The sequence below is a fragment of the Cottoperca gobio genome, chromosome 16 (genome assembly GCF_900634415.1).
Source record: "Cottoperca gobio chromosome 16, fCotGob3.1, whole genome shotgun sequence".
Taxonomy (NCBI): Eukaryota; Metazoa; Chordata; class Actinopteri; order Perciformes; family Bovichtidae; genus Cottoperca; species Cottoperca gobio.
Genome location: NC_041370.1, coordinates 12,499,234 through 12,516,476, shown reverse-complemented (window position 1 = coordinate 12,516,476; position 17,243 = coordinate 12,499,234). Strand labels below are relative to the sequence as shown.

Sequence of the window (17,243 nt, the reverse complement as noted above, 5' to 3'; positions counted from 1 at the left end):
TAAAGACTCCTGTGTTATTAACCGAGCGCAGACACCATTCAGATTCAAACAGACTTTATTGGTTCTTATTAGATACATGAAACTCACTGAACAAATTAAACATTTCTATGGATAAAATAACTTATTACTGTAAAAGAGAAGAAAGAAGGAAGTTTAACAAAAGCTCAGCATGCACTGATCAGCTGATGATATGAAGATTCTTCTGACGCAAAAACCCAAAGAACAATTCAAACTCAAAACAAAGGAAACCTAACATAAAACATATCTACATCACACACAAAGCATCAAGGCTTTCACAATATCATTGGCTTTTAATTATTCTAAAATAGATGATCTGATAATATACTGTATCATCACGTCTGAATGTAATCACTGAATATTTCTCCCTGGCTGCATATAGTGCACTCAGGCTGCTTTCTATAAAGAATGAGCAAATGACTTGTACAGTGATGTTTACGGGGGGGAACCATTTGGTCGGATAATTTTAAATGCAAGTTTGGTAAACACTTATCTCTTTCCCTGATTCTGACAGATTTGTGTGAGTCAATTTTAAGTATATAGATATATATATCTATATACACACACACACATGTTATAATTATTCTTCAAATCCAAATGAAGGGAAATCTTTCACCTATTAAAAAAAAGAGTTTGCCTCTGTAGCCCTGCCATATACAATGAACTAGAATGTCACTTTTTTAAATGCCACATCACTTCCAAGTTTTTCTCTAAGTTGAAGTAACAAAGCGAAAGTCTGTATAGTCCTAAAGATTGGATCCTCACACCATTACATGCAGAAAAGAGGGCAGATTTATTTCAGTGGCGACAGGAAGTAGGCAGACCGGATGTGGGGGGGTTTTCTCTTTCTCTAGTCAAAGTCGAGCGTGTGGCCGTCAAAGTGAGTGCGCACGTGATTCTCAAACACCTTCTGGTCGCAGTCCAGCGGGAACTGCTCGCTGCACATGGGGCAGATTTTCCAGTGGCTCTCCACGTGCTCCTCAAACTTGCTCTGGTCATAGTTGGGTGGGAAGATGACCTCACACAGCGGACACCGCTTCATGTCCATGCTGCACACGGGAGAGAAAGGCAGCGAGAGAAAGCTTACGTTAATAAGCAGTCATGTGATGATGTGGGCGAAACCAGGAGCGCAGGCTAATAAAGAGCATCTGTCTGATGCTACGTGGGTGGCCTGCTGCTTGACTAATACCAACAAAAAGGGGGTTGTGCAGCAGAACAAACACTTTACACATGTTACAATGCACAGGTTTAGAAAATATAGGGTGCGGCAAACTTAGATGGCATTTATGAGAGTTTGGGCATGCGAGGGTGTGTTACCTGGGTTCAAAGCAGAAGGCAGTTTGTCCGTCGGTCACAAATGGGCTTTGAGTTTCAGTGGCTGCGGGCTGTTCGTTGGTATTACCCTGAGAAGGAACATTTGTGAACTGTGAATATTCAAAAGAAAAGTAGTACACACACACACACACACACACACACACACACACACACACACACACACACACACACACACACACACACACACACACACACACACACACACACACACACACACACACACACACACACACACACACACACCAGCCTGAGCTTACATTGTTGTTGTTTTGCTTTTCCTCGGACTCCTCGTGGCCTTCTGGCCGGCTGTGGTTGCGGGTGGGTTGGATACACACCACATTGCTGTCCCAGGAGGGTGGGCCCACAGGGGGCAGCCTAAGAAGCTGGTCAGCTGAGAACTCCTCATCTCCCTCATCTGCAGGGAGACAATTCAGGGACATCTACTGTTATTATAAGTAACTTCTTTCTGCAATTGTTACTGGAGTAGTTTCAATAAAAAGGTATGTGAATCCATTTTTAAAAAAGGAAACCAACCTTTTGAGTCTGACATGGAGTAAGGGTTACCAAAATGCAGCTTACTGGGGCTCTGGGAGACCAGCAGGGGGGTGGGGGCATCCTGGGTGTAAGGGACAGGGTACTGCAGGAATAAAGGCACATTGGACTGGATACTCTCCAAACTGGTTTTCTCACTGGCCCCCTGATCTCCCTTCCTGCTGCTGCCCTTCTGGAGCTCCTGGGAAGGAAAAAAAAAGTAGAATTTAAAACAATTTCTTACAACAACAAAGACCAATATCAAAATGTTTTCTAAGGCGCTATATATCTAAAAATCATCTCTCTATGCCTCTAAGTCAGGGGTGTCAAACTCAAATACACAGTGGGCCAAAATAAGAAAATCGATACAAGTCTAGGGCCGGAATGGTTCAACGTTTATTGCAAAACTTATTGAAATGAACTTATTGCACACATTGAACCTGGAACTAACAAAGCTTAAGTTATTGCCTATAAAAACAGCATTAAATATTAAATAAATGAATTTCTTATGGCTCTATCTGCAGCTTTTCCAGAGTCATTTCTAATGAAAACATTTTTCCACAGGCGAACAACAGCCAAAAAATAATTTCCTTTAAAGATAAACCAAACATGCCCTGTGGAAGCAAGAAAAAAGTGCAAAAAAAGGAAACACATTAAAGCTCAATTTGCTGCTCTGTGCTACACACTAGTCTAAGCCAGATACCTGGCATCTCATCTTGGATGCAAGTTCATCAATGTTTGGGGTCAGGCTCTGAGCTGAGGAAATCCTGAGGATTGAGTGAAGGTGTTCATCAGTAAGACGAGTCCTGTGTGATGTTTTGTTTATCTTCATCAAAGAGAACAGTTGTTCACACAGGTATGTGCTGCCAAACATAGAGCATTTGAGCAGCTTGGATACGCAGCTGGGGCATTGTGTCCGGGATGAAATGTGGAAACTGTGCAGCGCCCACAGAGTCATACGTTGCCTTGAGTGAGTCACTACATTGGAGTTCAATCAGCTCCATTTGTATGTTGGTTGGTGCGCTTTCCAAGTCAGCTGCAAATGGGTTACTGATGGGTTCAAACCTGCTCTTTTGGGCTTCAAAGTCGGCAAATCGTCGTGTGAAGTCGCCACCAAGTATGCTGAGTTCTTCAGCAAACTGTGCACTTGGGAACACGGCGGTAGAGACCTGCACGGAAAATGGCTCAACTTTTCATGCAGCATTTGCGTTTCCAACAGGCGCAGCTTGGTTTTAAAAGCCCTCACTGCAGCGTACATGTCTGTGATCACACGGCCCCGCCCCTAAAGCTGCAGGTTGAGCGCATTGAGATGGCTCGTGATGTCACACAGAAACTTTTGATCCCGGAGCTCTGTTGTGTCTTTCCCTTTACTTTCCATGAACTGACAGATCTCGTCACGCAACTCGAAACATCTTTTCAGCACTTTTCCTTGGCTTAGCCATCGCACCTCTGTGTGATAGGGCAAGTCACCATATTCTGAACCCACCTCCTCCAGAAAAGACTTGACCTGGCGGTGATTTAAACCTTTGGCTCTTATGAAGTTGACTGCTCATGTTATGGTGTCCACTACATGTTCCATTTTCAAGGCTTTGCCATACAACGCTTCCTGGTGTATGATGCAGTGATAAGTTGTCAGCTCACCTGCGCCGTTTTCCTCCCGAATCCTGCATTTACACATCTTCAAATAGATATTTTCCCGTAGTTGTGCCATGCATTGATCTTAATCCCAAAAGTTCCTCTGTTACGCATAGATTTGAGTCCACTCCACAGATGAAAATGGACAGCTGGGCAGTATCAGAAGTGTTGCTGCTCTCATCCACAGCAGGGGAGTATGCAATGAAATCTTTTCCTTTTCCTACCAGCTGTTGTTGTAGATTGGTGGCAAGCTCACGTACACGATCAGCAACAGTGTTTCTGCTCAGGCTCACATTGGAAAACGCTTGCCTTTTATCTGGGCACACGACGTCACAAACTTTCATCATGCAGTTTTTAACAAATTCTCCCTCGGTAAAGGGCCGGTCTGATTTAGCTACCTCTGCTGCCACAATATAGCTAGCCTTTACAACAGCCTCACTTTGTGATTTGGCTTTTGTGAACATAGCCTGCTGTGACACCAGACTTCTTTTCAACTCTTCTACCTTCTGGAGCCTCTGTTTCATGTCCAGATGCTTGTACCTGTCGTGGTGTTTCGTTTCATAGTGTCGTCTTATATTATATTCTTTGATTACAGCCACACCGTCTCCACACACAAGACAGACGGGTTTGCCCTTTACATCCGCGAACATATACTCTGCCTCCCACGTGCCTTGAAAACCCCTGTTTTCAAAATCCACCTTTCGTTTAGCCATTTTTTTGGATAGAGGGATAGCTGAAAGTTGACGGCTGCTGATGAAAGAGTGGGAGTGGCAAGGGCTCGTGCTTTCGGGCCCTCGATTGACACGCCAACGCAGTGCATTGTGGGATTTGTAGTATTAGTGGTGCGTGCAATATACCGGCGGGCAAGTTCTAATATTAATTAGATATTATCCTGCGGGCCAGATCCTTGAGTTTGACATACGTTTCTTTCAAGGCAAGTAATACATATCTGCTTACAATCACACATCAGCTTGTGAGCTAAGACTTCTTGCTTTTTCTCTCGCTCACACAAACAGTTTAATTAGTGCCTTCATTAAAAAAGAAACTCTCCTCATTTTCAAAGGGATTGCGACGCTGTGTTTTATTGATGTTAGTGGCAGACGCCACTTTAATTTACAGTCTAAACCTCAAATTGGGTCATTCTGCTCCTCTTAGCTGTAACAGAATTACCTCAAAGCTATATTTTAGGTCAGTGAGGACCTTGCTGTGGTCCAAAGTAATGGAATGGAAAATAAGAACTCATTTACTTTTACAATTAGAGGCATATTAAACACAGACCAGATTGGGTGAGGGAAAATGGCAGGGCAATGGCACTTTTTTCAAGGAATTTTTAGAGTGGAAGAAGTCTATAAAAGAGAAAATGAAAGCTGTCACTAACCCCCTCCACTTTTTCCTTCTCCTTCACAACAAGTGCTAGTGTGTCCTTAAGTTCCTTCAGCTCCCGTCCCTTCTCAGCTACCTGGCTCTGAAGTAAACAAAAGACACACAAACAGGAGAATGAGGAGACATTTTCAATCCTCAAACATCTGATGTGTTGCTGATTGAAAACTGCATCATTGAAATACTCTCAGACCTCAGTGCGTGACATTAATTGATCACAGCCATAAAAGGCTTCCCTTTGCAGAGGGCTGATTTATGTACAATCCCGCTCAAAGCAATACAACCTGTTTGAATTCCTCTGAGACACTAAGCAAATATCCGCCTGACCTGAGCCAAGCACAGCATTAGCCAGGCAACTGGAGAGGACTCCTCAGAGCCAAGCGTCGCTCGTCTCCAGAGTCTGACATAAACAGCCGTAAAATGTAGTCTCACAGATAGGCCTGCTCGTAAACAACACTGTCTGAGCGGCCCTGTTCAAGGGGAGAGATAGCATCAAAGGTTCCATCCCTGAGCTAGACCAGCCATACCCAGCGGTAAAAACGCAGTAAGTGTCCAAAGACAGACCTGATTCGAAAGCAGCAGAGCGCCACTGGCAGCATATGGCCTGACCGCAGTGCTATGTGTCTGAACTGACCTTGTAGCGATCTTCCTCTGCTGCCAACTGCAGTTTCATGTTCTCATTCGTCTTCAGTTGTGCCTTAAATTTCACCTCCATCTTGGCCAGCTCATCAGCAAACATGCAGCTACGCTCCTTCTCCTCCTGAAGAGCAGTCAGATATTAACCAATGCTCTTTTGTTTATCATATATCCTCTATCTTACAATGCAGAGAGCGCACACTGTATATAATAGCTTTGGAGAACATGGCAACAGGGTTTAAACATCTAATTTGGGGACACATGACTAATAAAAAGAAAGCAAATGATACGTTTCTTACCACCAGCAGCTGCTTGCATTTCCTGTACTTGTCATTCCTGTCGGTCGCCTCTCTGCTGATGCCTTTGAGCTTCTCTTGGAAGATGGCTTCCAGCATGGGATCAGCAGAACCTGGACTCCCTGTGAAGACAATGAAGGCCAGGTCAGACAGTTTAGCAAAAAAGCAAAACGTACAGCTTTAAATGCAATTATTCATCCCATGACTTACACTTTGGCACAGTTACATATAACGTACCTGGCACTGACGTGTCTGGACTCACTGATGCAGGGATCGTTGAGGCCTCTTGTGCCGAGCATCTCTTCAGATCCTACAGGCGGGAAAACAATACGGGTTGAAAATGAGCTCTAAATTAAACTAGAGGACAGAAACAACTGAACGAAACATTCAAATTGACGCAGGCAAAAGCCGGATACACACAGGATCATTAAACATTAAAAGGTGCGTGTGTTAATGACTTAAACAAGCACACTGAATGCAGATAAAAGATGAATCTCAGAATATTTTGCAATTTATTCCAGTCAAGAAATGAGCAAAACAGACTTAAGAGTGGCCAAAGGACATTAGACCTCAGAGGGCATTTAGTGGGATGGGATAGTGTTACAGAAATCTAATGCAAGTTCTGTTCCTTCACAAGCATACAGTGTGTCGGCTGGTGTCTGGTGAGACCTACCCCTTGCTGATCTGAGAGTCTAAGCACTTGTTTTTGCAGTCGCTGACATTCCTTGTATTTCTCCTTGTAGTGTTCTGCAGCCATGTGCAGGCGCAGCTTCAGGTCCTCCACCTCTCTCTGCAGCTCTGCTAAAACCGCCGGGTCTGCAGCGGCTTCTTCCTCTGCTTTGGCCTGGCGACGACAAAACATCACAGAAAAAACCAGATCAGACATTAAAACACACACATGGGCCAGCATGCAAGGACCCCCTGGGAAGTTGTAGCGATCAATCATAATCATTAAGGTACTATTAGCGGAGAGGGGTTTGATAAAGGGATGCCGTGGCGATCAATAAAAAGCTGCTGTAAAGTGGAGCGCTCATGTATCCGAAGAAACTGTGCCGATCAGGGGGAGGATGTTTTTTTTTTTTTTTTTTTTTTTTTTTAAACCCGGCTAGGTGTGAACTATGGAAAGAACTACAGCCCCCTTTAACAGCAGAACCAATAAAACCCTCTCTTTCCATTATTTTGCTCTTCCTCCCAGTAACTTTCTCACGTATTCTATGTTTGGCTTCAGCATACTTAAATAAGATAATATACAGCACCGATATAATTGTTCGGTGTTGAAACACTTACAAACATTAATATATATTTCAATCAAAAGTTTGATTTATTCAACCTTTTCTCCATTATTCCACACATCACCTTCCATTATATCAAACTCGTCTAATAATAAATGTAATGTTTCACGTGAAGCTGTTTTAAAGAATGAAGCCTGTTAGCAGATTGATTATGACCCTTACCGCTTCCTTCTTGGCCTCGGCCTTCATCTGCTCGACCAGGCGCTCCAGGCGGCCGCACTGGGCCTGAGCTTCAGCCTTGGCCTGGCGAAGAGCATCGGCCTCCAGTTTCATGTGGTAGAGTTCAGACATTATACGGTCACGTGTGCTGGAGGCGTCCCTCAACTCGGCGGCTAACAAGGAGGACTGCTGCTGGTTGGCCTGGAGCTGCTCTTCCTTCTGCCGCAGCTGCTCCTTCAGGTTCTTCATATCCCCCTGCCAGAAACAAAGACCTTTTAAGTGAAGGATTTTCATTTCTATAAAATGTGTATCCTTATTCCTATTCTTCACAAGATCCCAAGTCTTATGACATAAGCATTAATCAAGTTAAATACTGTTCATGACAACTCTATCTTTAAAAACAGAACTATTTGTACCAGGGGCGAAACTTTGGCCAGGATCTCTCTGTACTGTTTCTCCTTCTCAGTGAGGCACGTCTGCAGGCGTCCCACCTCATCTTTAAACTGGGCAATTGTGTTTTCCTTGTTCACATCCACAGACTTCAGCATCTGCAGCTCTGCACTCAGCTTGGTGTTCTCCAGCTCCCGGTTTTTCAGGTGAATCTGTCACACACACACACACACACACACACACACACACACACACACACACACACACACACACACACACACACACACACACACACACACACACACACACACACACACACACACACACACACACACACACACACACACACACACACACACACACACACACACACAGACGAAGAAGAAGAAGAAGTTATAAAACATAAAGCTCTTGTCGTTTGCCTCGTTTATACAACACCGATCATGAACAACAGAGCACATGACTATTAAAGTAAATGTTGCATGACTTCAATTACAAAACAGAGATTTGAGGTATGCTCATAAGGTTTTCAGAGTGCAACAGCTTCAGTGTGATGCTGCAAGTTAAATTAGGTATGTGTTTTTTTTTGGCTCCATTTCTGTGGCGACACTACAGTAACGTGGCTCTCCCAGTTCCTGTGCAGTGCCGACCACAACAAAAGGCACAGAAACACCAGACGGACCAGAGGAAGACAGAATAAGGCATTCCCTCTTTAGACTAAACGTTTGGGCAACAGTATACAGAATAATCACAGTGAAAAACAGAAACAGGAAAAGTCAATGAACTGGACCTTTAATTTGGGGAATCTAATACAACAAAGTGCACGGATTGTAAAGCTGTCTCTAACAAAGCGGTCAACCGAACCACTGCTAAGCCAATCCCATTGACCTACTGATCATGTGACATGACATGTTATTTTGTAATGTATTAATACCACCAGCACATTACCTTGTAGAGTTCCTTCTCATCTTTCTCGTTCTTGAGATGAGATTCAAGTGACTCCTTCTCTGCTGTAAGTTTCTTCACTCTATCCTTGAGACTAAAGAAAAGGGTCGTAGAAATTGTTAGTCACAAATGATATTACCCAACACAGTGTCGGTGTCTTTACGCACCACTCACAGATAAAACAAGCTCCCTTTCTGACTTTGCAATAGGTTGTGTAAGGAGACATGTGAGGATCACAAGCGCAAATCCAGCAATTCAGTGAACATGCACCAACCCCTCCATCCTGAGCTCACCTGTCCAGCTCGGTTTCCTTTTGTAGGCCCTTCTGGGTGACTCCAATCAGATCCTCCTCTAACTGTATAACTCTGGCTGTTGCCTCCTCCAGCCTCCTCTTTACCTCCACTTTCTCCTCTTGCAGGGCCTGGGAAGAATTCTGCACCTCCTGGAAGACAAGGAAATATAATGTTGGAAACAAGTGGAATAAAAATAAATAAATAAAAAGACCAAATAAAGTGTGGCAGAAGAATGCTTCAGTTTGGTAAATGTGCATGATCTAATAAATTATTCATCATACAAAAAAATTATTTACTCCAATTTGAGCCAAGACTACATAAATCTTGATATATCACTTTCCCTCTCTTCAAAACACGAGTAAAAAAAAAAAAAAAAAAAGTTTATAGTCTTTGCAATGCAAGTCTAAATCAAAATGAATTATTGCTTTTCAAACTTAAAAGATGACATTAAAAAAAGAAAAAGGAAATGATTTTTTTTTTAACCGTTTATTTATATGAAGAATTTTGGATTTTTTATATTCACACCATATAAAAAAAATCATATAAAAGTATAGTCATAAAATTAACAGCCACAAAATCTGTAATCATGTTTTCAACTGAAAGCCGTTTTAAAAGCAGCGGATTTATGGCAGAGGACAGTAATATGAATTATTACTGACACCGCTTTTAAGACTTAATGCTATGCAATAAAAACTGAATTACAACTTTGATAATAAAGACATTCATATCTGTCAGAGTGTGATTTATATACATTTAGTGGATCACAAGTTTGGCTAGCTCTGCATGGTTGCAGGCTTTCGCTAGGGGGTGCTAAGAGACTGTTTGGCCAAATGTAAAACTGTCCTTGAATAACTACTATAACTCAAAAAAGAGCCTCAATCATATCATTTAGCACATTTAGCAACATGTGCTGATCAACAAGCAACACCTATACTAAACAACAGAAAAAGGAACAAGGCTTCACAGACAAAACTTTTACAACTCTGCCTTCTAGAAGCGACTCAGTCTGTTCTCAGCTTACTTGGCTCTCTCTTCTCAGCTGGGCATAGGATTCTTTCTCCTGCTCACACTCCTTCTGCAGGATCGTTTTCTCAGCTTCCAGCTGCTCCTTCTCTTGCTGGAGGAGGGCCATGCTTTTTGACCAGCTCCTCTTTCTCTCTCTGGGCTTCCTCCATCTTTTGCTGCACAGGAAGATAAATCGTACAAGGTGGTTCACATTATAACAGTCACTTCACTAAAATAAAGTACACCATCATGCTCAATAGAATATTATGTTGTTCACCAGCTTAACATGATGTCCTTACCAAACTAACATGAACGTATAGGTTTACTTAGCGAAATAAGATCTGAGAACACTGATGTATCAAATAGATCTGCTAAGAAAGGATGAGGGGGAAACTCGATTTGTGTAAGAATCGAAATTCTTTATTCTGAATCGTTCAGAACTTCTAAAGATTGATTTTTTAAAACGTGTTTTCTATAAAAGAACCTCGATATAGGTCCTTTTGAAATGATCAGGTTTCTGACAAATGAAAAAGGCAGCTAGCCTAAACCTACCAATTTGATGTATTTAACAAGCAGCATTGGATTTCTTTGTTTAACTTGAGCTTGTTATTCTTGAAGTCAGTGAATATTGAGAAATACGAAAACTTTTTTTTTTTAGTAAAAGCAGGTTTCGCATGAATAAATGTCTTAGGTTTTACTTTGTGTTTTAACATTATTGCAATCAGTTAATATAACTTTTTCAAGGTATAAAAACTCCATAATATCATACACACTTTACTACATTATTTGCCACACTGCCTGTATTAGCGTACAGCGAACTGGAGTAGATCCTGAAATTAGCCCCCCTGTGTACCGAATTGAGAAACGATTTTGATTCGAATCGTAACCCCAAGAATCGAATCGAATACCGAAAGATTCACGCCTCTACTGCTAAGGCATACTATACCTCAAGGTAGCAGGCCTTGGTGGTGACCACCAGGATGTCAGAGTTGCATTCATCCTCCACAGTCAGCAGCTCATCCTCTGAAGGGCTGTTGGCACGAAACTGGAATGGCGTGCTGGCTCCTCTGATCTCCCCTTTGTGTGTCACATAACAGAACTGGTAGAACTCGGCATCGTCATTGGGCACATAATATCCTGGGGAAGAACGTCATCCAGTCAGTGCACAGCAGTACAGCGAAGCAAAGCAAAAGATATTCCTACACAAACCCCAAAACTCACCTCAGTCCTTAGCTTTTCATAAGTTATAGCTTTGGGATAAGTGTGTGTATAACTGAAATGATCTGGATCATAGACTAAGCATCAGTGATGTTTTGGGTTTGAATCTAAAAAAAACAAATAAGACATATCTTTCTCCCCTTGTCACTCTATTACTTTATAAAAAAGCATTATAGACAATTGTTTTTTAAATGTCTTTAACACCAGAAACAGAGATATTTGTGGAAAGGATCTCATTTAACTCTACCCACTGATTCAGTAAAAGATTTAACAATGCTCTGATATGCGGTTATTAAAAGGTGTCAAAGTTATATAAAACAATGGTATGATCTTACCCTGAAACACCACTATTCGGTTGACTGCGGTGCCTTCCACATAGTTCTCAGGGAGAGGCGACCACAAGAATGTGTAATAGTCCCTCGCTGTGCTCCAACCAACCTGTGAGACATTGTGGGGAATACATTCAACCAGATGCTTTCACCACATCAGTGTAAGATAATAGCAATGCAGGATTAACAAGGAGACTTCCTAGAATCCACACAGTGCCACTTCCAAAATATCTCAAACTGCTTTATTACAGTAATCACTGGGTTTTTAATCTAAGTTTGGATGATAGTGTAAAACCAAGCCTACTGTGACTTTTTTTTCTAACAAGAAAAATGATCAGTTCTGTAAACCGCTGAAGCTCCTTGTCACCACGTCTATATGTCCCGGCCCTCGTCAAGCTCAACCGTGAAAAATGTTGCTACAACTCATTTGGAACAGGAAGGGGGAAAATAGGTGAAAATTTTATACATAGGTGACTTGAAAATGAAAACCGAAATGTAATTACACGTATTTTATGTGTTGTTAACTGATGGCTGATGAGGGGGGGGAGTACAGAAAATACATCCATAACTTAAGCTCGGTGCCATAAAACTGTCAAACAAAATCAGAGTCACACCGAGCTGCCTGGCTCTCGGTGTTTGCACACTAAGGCACACACGTGCATCCACAACAGACCCAGTCAAGCCATCTTATTACGCCAGCTTCTGCCACAGAACACAGAATAAGTTGTGTGATGTGACTTTTTAAAAAGTTTTCCTCAAATAATCTTTTTTAAATTCATGCAGACACATCACTCGTATACTATTGCAACAGATGTTGCTTTGATGTATTTTCACTATCTAGGCCGTTTATATTCTCACCTGTGTGCAAACAGCCTACGGCTACAATGTTGCAAGTGTTCATCAGAGCCAGAGATAGAAGGCCATGCTGCTCCAAAACCCCCAATTGTTACCAGTGCAGTTCCAGCCTCCAGCAGTAAAGAACAGGAAGCAATTAAAACATGCACCTAGTTAGAGAGTGTCATTACTGAAGGCTAGCCCTTACCAGTCCACTCATTAGAGCAGCAGAGGTGGAGGTGGGTGAACACTCTGAGTGGAGCTCTTTCACTCACAACAGACTGGTCTGCAGTGTGTATAAATAGGGGGAGAGGAGGTAGAGACGATGTAGAGCCACCATAAAAAAAACTGGACAAGTGACTGAAGCGATAGCACAGGCAACACTGCAAGAGTTAAAAATCTCCAAATACAAGCAGTTACAAAATGAGACCATAGAGGCTACCAGTGTATTTAAGTTTAAACATGACTATTCACCGGCATTCCAGCAGAAAGCTGACAGAAGCCTGTGGCAATGTAGCTGCAGGCGGTAATGTATTGTCTATGTGCCAGTCAGACTGTATAAATTCAGGAGTGAGTTGTTCATTAATCACACAAAGAGGTTGTGCTCGAAGACAGGTTAATTATAAAGCTGTGCTTGCTCTCTTCTCCGCCACTGTGACAACCTGTCCCAACAACATTCCTCCATGAAGCCCAGGACAAGCTCGCATCACGCAGAATGGTAAATGTTCCAACATCAAAAGACTGAACAGGTGGGCCTTTCTTTTAGGTGGATAAGCTTAGCTTCCGTGATGGTACTCCTGTCCGATTTCCAAAATAAGTACATCATACAACCCTATTTCAAACAATCAGAACTACCCCTTTAACTAGAAATATCTGGAACATGCATTACATTCAGATTAAAAGAATATCAAATAGATTCTTTTTTTTTACTAGAAAGTGGTGGCGCTCCAAACTATCTGAGACAGCATTTGCTCTGTTTGACCGGGAGCCAATAGCAACTGAAAGTGTGTTAAGGAGCTAACAATGATGCACAGTGTATTCAGGTTATCTCTACCCATACAAATGTAAGAACTTGGCACCAAACGTCTCATCTGTCAGCACTGCCAGGAACATTTACACAATTTACGATCCCGCCCTCAGCCTTTTCCAGCTCAGCTCTGTGTTTTAGAGGCTCCAGAAATTGGTGATTTTAAGATATTTACTGCCAGTTGGTGCCTAGCTTGAGGCTACAACACAATGTGATGTGGCACCCAGCTACAAAAGACTGCTGAATGCAGTATTTAAACAGCCTTCAGACATTACATGATCCACCTCCAGTAGCCTAACATGACCTCATTCCTCAGTGAGGCTGAGCAAAAACCTCTGTATAGAAGCATTTCACAAATCCACAAACATATAATGAATAGCACACACTAAATATATTAATCACTGACATAAAACTAGAAGCACATTCAGGCAGAATGCAACACAAACAGAGAGAGCCATAAGTTTAGATTATTTGTATGTGGTGTGATTTTACATTACATTACAGGTCATTTAGCAGTCGCTCTTATCCAGAGCGACTTACATTGAACTAAGTACAGGGACAGTCTCCCTGGAGCAGCTCAGGGTTAAGTACCTTGCTCAGGGGTAGCAGGGGTGGCAGCCTGGTATTGACCTCCCCACCTTCTACCACTAGGCCATCACCACCCTTTTTAATTCTCTTTGATGACCCTTTGATTTAATTCCAGCTTCCATCTCATCTCCGGGAAGATAGAAATCATGTTGGTCTAGAAAAGCCCGGAGCCGTATGCTTCCGTGTGCATCCACGATTCTCTACAGATGAGGCTAAAGTAAATAACTGCCACTGTGTTGGATTTAATGTGCTCCTATAACAAGATCCACATGGGACACTGAACAGTGTGGTGGGGGTCAAAATGCTCCATTCCCTCCTCCAAATAAGCACGTCAATAACTGCACATTTAATCTCTCCGTTCTTCTCACCACTGAATTAATATTGTGTTTTCACCTTTTTAGTAAAATCTTAAATAGAAAGCGGGAAGTATAGCTGCAAGATGTTCCATGTCACCAATGTATAGATTTGAAGTTGTGCTTAGATAGTCACAATGTCATTGCTCCATTGTACAAATGGAGTTATCATACAGTATGTTAGAGATTCCAATACATCATGCAATATGCTCTAGTCATTAGAACATATACTGTAATACTTCTGCTACTACATTTACTAATACTTATGTATAAATAGTAGAATACATTGAAAAGGGTTATTCACCTTGAATATGCCAACCCAGTCCTTCGGATTTGGTTTGATGAACTGCGACAGGGTAAAGTGACACTCCAGTGCAGCATGGGGCATGTAGCTCTTGCCCACATTCTGGAAGATGACATGGGCAAAGTTTGATGTATCCATGTTGTTGCTTAATAAAGTCCCGCCCAGGAACAGTGCCATAAATAACTCAGCAGTGGCTACACAGGAAGAGACAAGCAACAAAATGTATGATTAAAAACAATAATAACCACAGAAACTACCACAATATCACTCTTTACAATGATCGAGAATAGGTGAAGAAGCAAGCCGGTTCTATACAACAAAACAACACTGAGGATCCAACAATTACTGTATATTGTTACTGAATAAAATGTCATTTTCTCCTATCAATTGTGTAGTGTTATTTTGTTATAACATTGCTTTTAACTTACATACATACATAAATTAAAACATGTCCTAATTTTACTTAGGCTAACAATTTTTGATATTCAGAGCTTTGGTCATGGACAGCAAATATAACCATTATAAGCATAGATAAGGATATGGCATTACTTTTCAATCCACACCCATATTAAAATGTTTGTTCCATCATTTGCAATCCAAATCTGATGTAGTTTCTTATTAGACTCAAACACAGTCGATCTATCAGGCCATCACTTAAGCGTTAAAGGAATGTCAACCATGCATGGTCATTTCTCTCTTACATTTTGAGTCATATAGTTCGTGTAGGATAATCTTTTAATATTTCCAGCAAACAGATTACTGCTAGTGACAACACATGATCATGGCTAATACCATAATGAGTTAGGAAATTAGTATTATTTGAAAGTTACACACCACCAATTTCTTTAGGCTTGTTTTTTGTGATGAAAGATCCCCTTGGATAAAATCAGCAAAATTAGATGACATGTTTAAAGTGCATGCAATCTCTGTCCCAATTGAGGGAATTTCTGATTTGAAGAAACTACATTTTCAACAACCAATACATTTGTCAGAAAGTCCTTGTCAAGTTGTATAGTCATAAAAATTTCCATGTTTGTCACCAGGAAGTAGCTCTCATATGACCAGCAAAATGGTAATTTGTCAGTGGGAAACCCAGGCAATGTCCATGACAGCCACATTTAAAGGATATGTCGTGACCTTGCACTTCCAACACATAATGGACAAACAATGCAACAAGTTGGTACTGTACAACTTTAACTTATCTTAACTTACACCTTAAGTAGTATTAGTGCCTGCCTTTCCACCATTCAGTGGTCCAATTCAGCTCATACATTTATCAACGATTGCTGAAACACAGTTACACTGATATGGATGATATGATACAGTGTCCCGAAGAGCTAGCTAATAGCGTCTTTCCTTGGATGTAAAAGGGAAATGGCTGATGCAAACATCTATAATAAATACATTAATCTTATAAACAATAACTGTTAACTTGTTCTCAAATTATTATTTTTATTGAATTTTGTTTCTAGAGCTAACTTTGTTATGCTTAATTGTGATATGTTAAGGTACTAATAAAGACTTTGATGATGAAGCACAACTTAGTTTTACCCTGATACATAAGTACTTTTTAACTTATTATAATAGGTTACATTAATTCTCATTTGAGTCATTGTTTGACAAGATACCTTTACTTTTAGTTTATAAAAGTAGTAAAAACCTACAGTGCATTTAATTGACTTTGACTTTGCTTTCATAGTGCCACCTCATTCCCAACAAATTAGATAACAGCATATAAAAACGTTTCTATATACAAGTGACCTTTATTTAAACTTAACACTAAAAACACAGCATGAATGACGTAGATCTACTTCAGGTTGGATCTTCCATTACGGCCTCAGCTGATATAATCCGACGTAATTGGGCCTGTGACAGTCAAAACAGTTGCTCAGCTGATGGTCGGGAACACTGAACGCAGTTGCCATCAACAGCAATCATCGAATGTATAACGCTAAATAAAAAAATAGCAAAAGACGACGGTAATGGCTGAAATTGTCAACTGGCAAATACAAGCTAACGTTACGAGGCGAGGCCTTATGTGAAAACAGTGATCATTCTGGCTAAGTTAGCTATGCAGCTAGCGAGCTAACACTGGTTACATACTTTACTGGACAAGATCGTAACCGTTAGGCAAAGATACATTTGTTCCTAAGACTACCGAGTAAAATATAAACTCAAACACACAGCGTTAGGTTAGAAACGTTACAACGCCCTCAACGAAAAGAGCAGCTAACTCGAGAGCAACATGAACTGGAGGACAAGGTTAGCAGACGTAAACAGTTAGCAGCAACGCTAACTCTCGATCTAGCTTCTAAAAGCCCATGTCAAACGGAGGGTTTATCAACAACAACAACTGTATGTTATTAGTCACATTTATAAAATAAACCTTAAACCTACCCAGATGCCATGTTGAACAGCAGCTGATATCCGAATGTATCTTAAAACATTTGTTGACGCAGTTCAGTGCTTTCCCTTGCCCTCTTCCTGGAATAATAACAACATTACGTCATTTCCGGAAAGGGGACCTGCATGGGAATCCCACCCGTCTGAAATTATTTAACAATTTGAGATAGCAGACAGCGAAACAATGTTACAGAGAACAAACCATAATATAATGGAACATCTAATGCAAATATTAATTTTGGATGACATCATGAGAGCAACGGTCATGATTA

The 17,243-nt window shown here is 41.2% G+C and overlaps 1 protein-coding gene across 1 annotated transcript; it reads right to left on the bottom strand.

Annotated features, from left to right (window-relative positions):
* Positions 1-37: 37 nt before the first annotated feature.
* Positions 38-17,052, bottom strand: tax1bp1b (Tax1 (human T-cell leukemia virus type I) binding protein 1b). The gene is given in 19 exon segments (XM_029450911.1): positions 38-1,067; positions 1,336-1,421; positions 1,611-1,768; positions 1,933-2,086; positions 4,898-4,984; positions 5,534-5,659; positions 5,835-5,953; positions 6,069-6,141; positions 6,505-6,675; positions 7,286-7,537; positions 7,699-7,884; positions 8,621-8,711; positions 8,911-9,059; positions 9,932-10,048; positions 10,050-10,091; positions 10,862-11,052; positions 11,469-11,571; positions 14,569-14,762; positions 16,966-17,052. Coding segments are annotated over 18 exon segments (2,481 nt in total). The 5' UTR covers positions 14,746-14,762; positions 16,966-17,052; the 3' UTR covers positions 38-868.
* Positions 17,053-17,243: the final 191 nt, after the last annotated feature.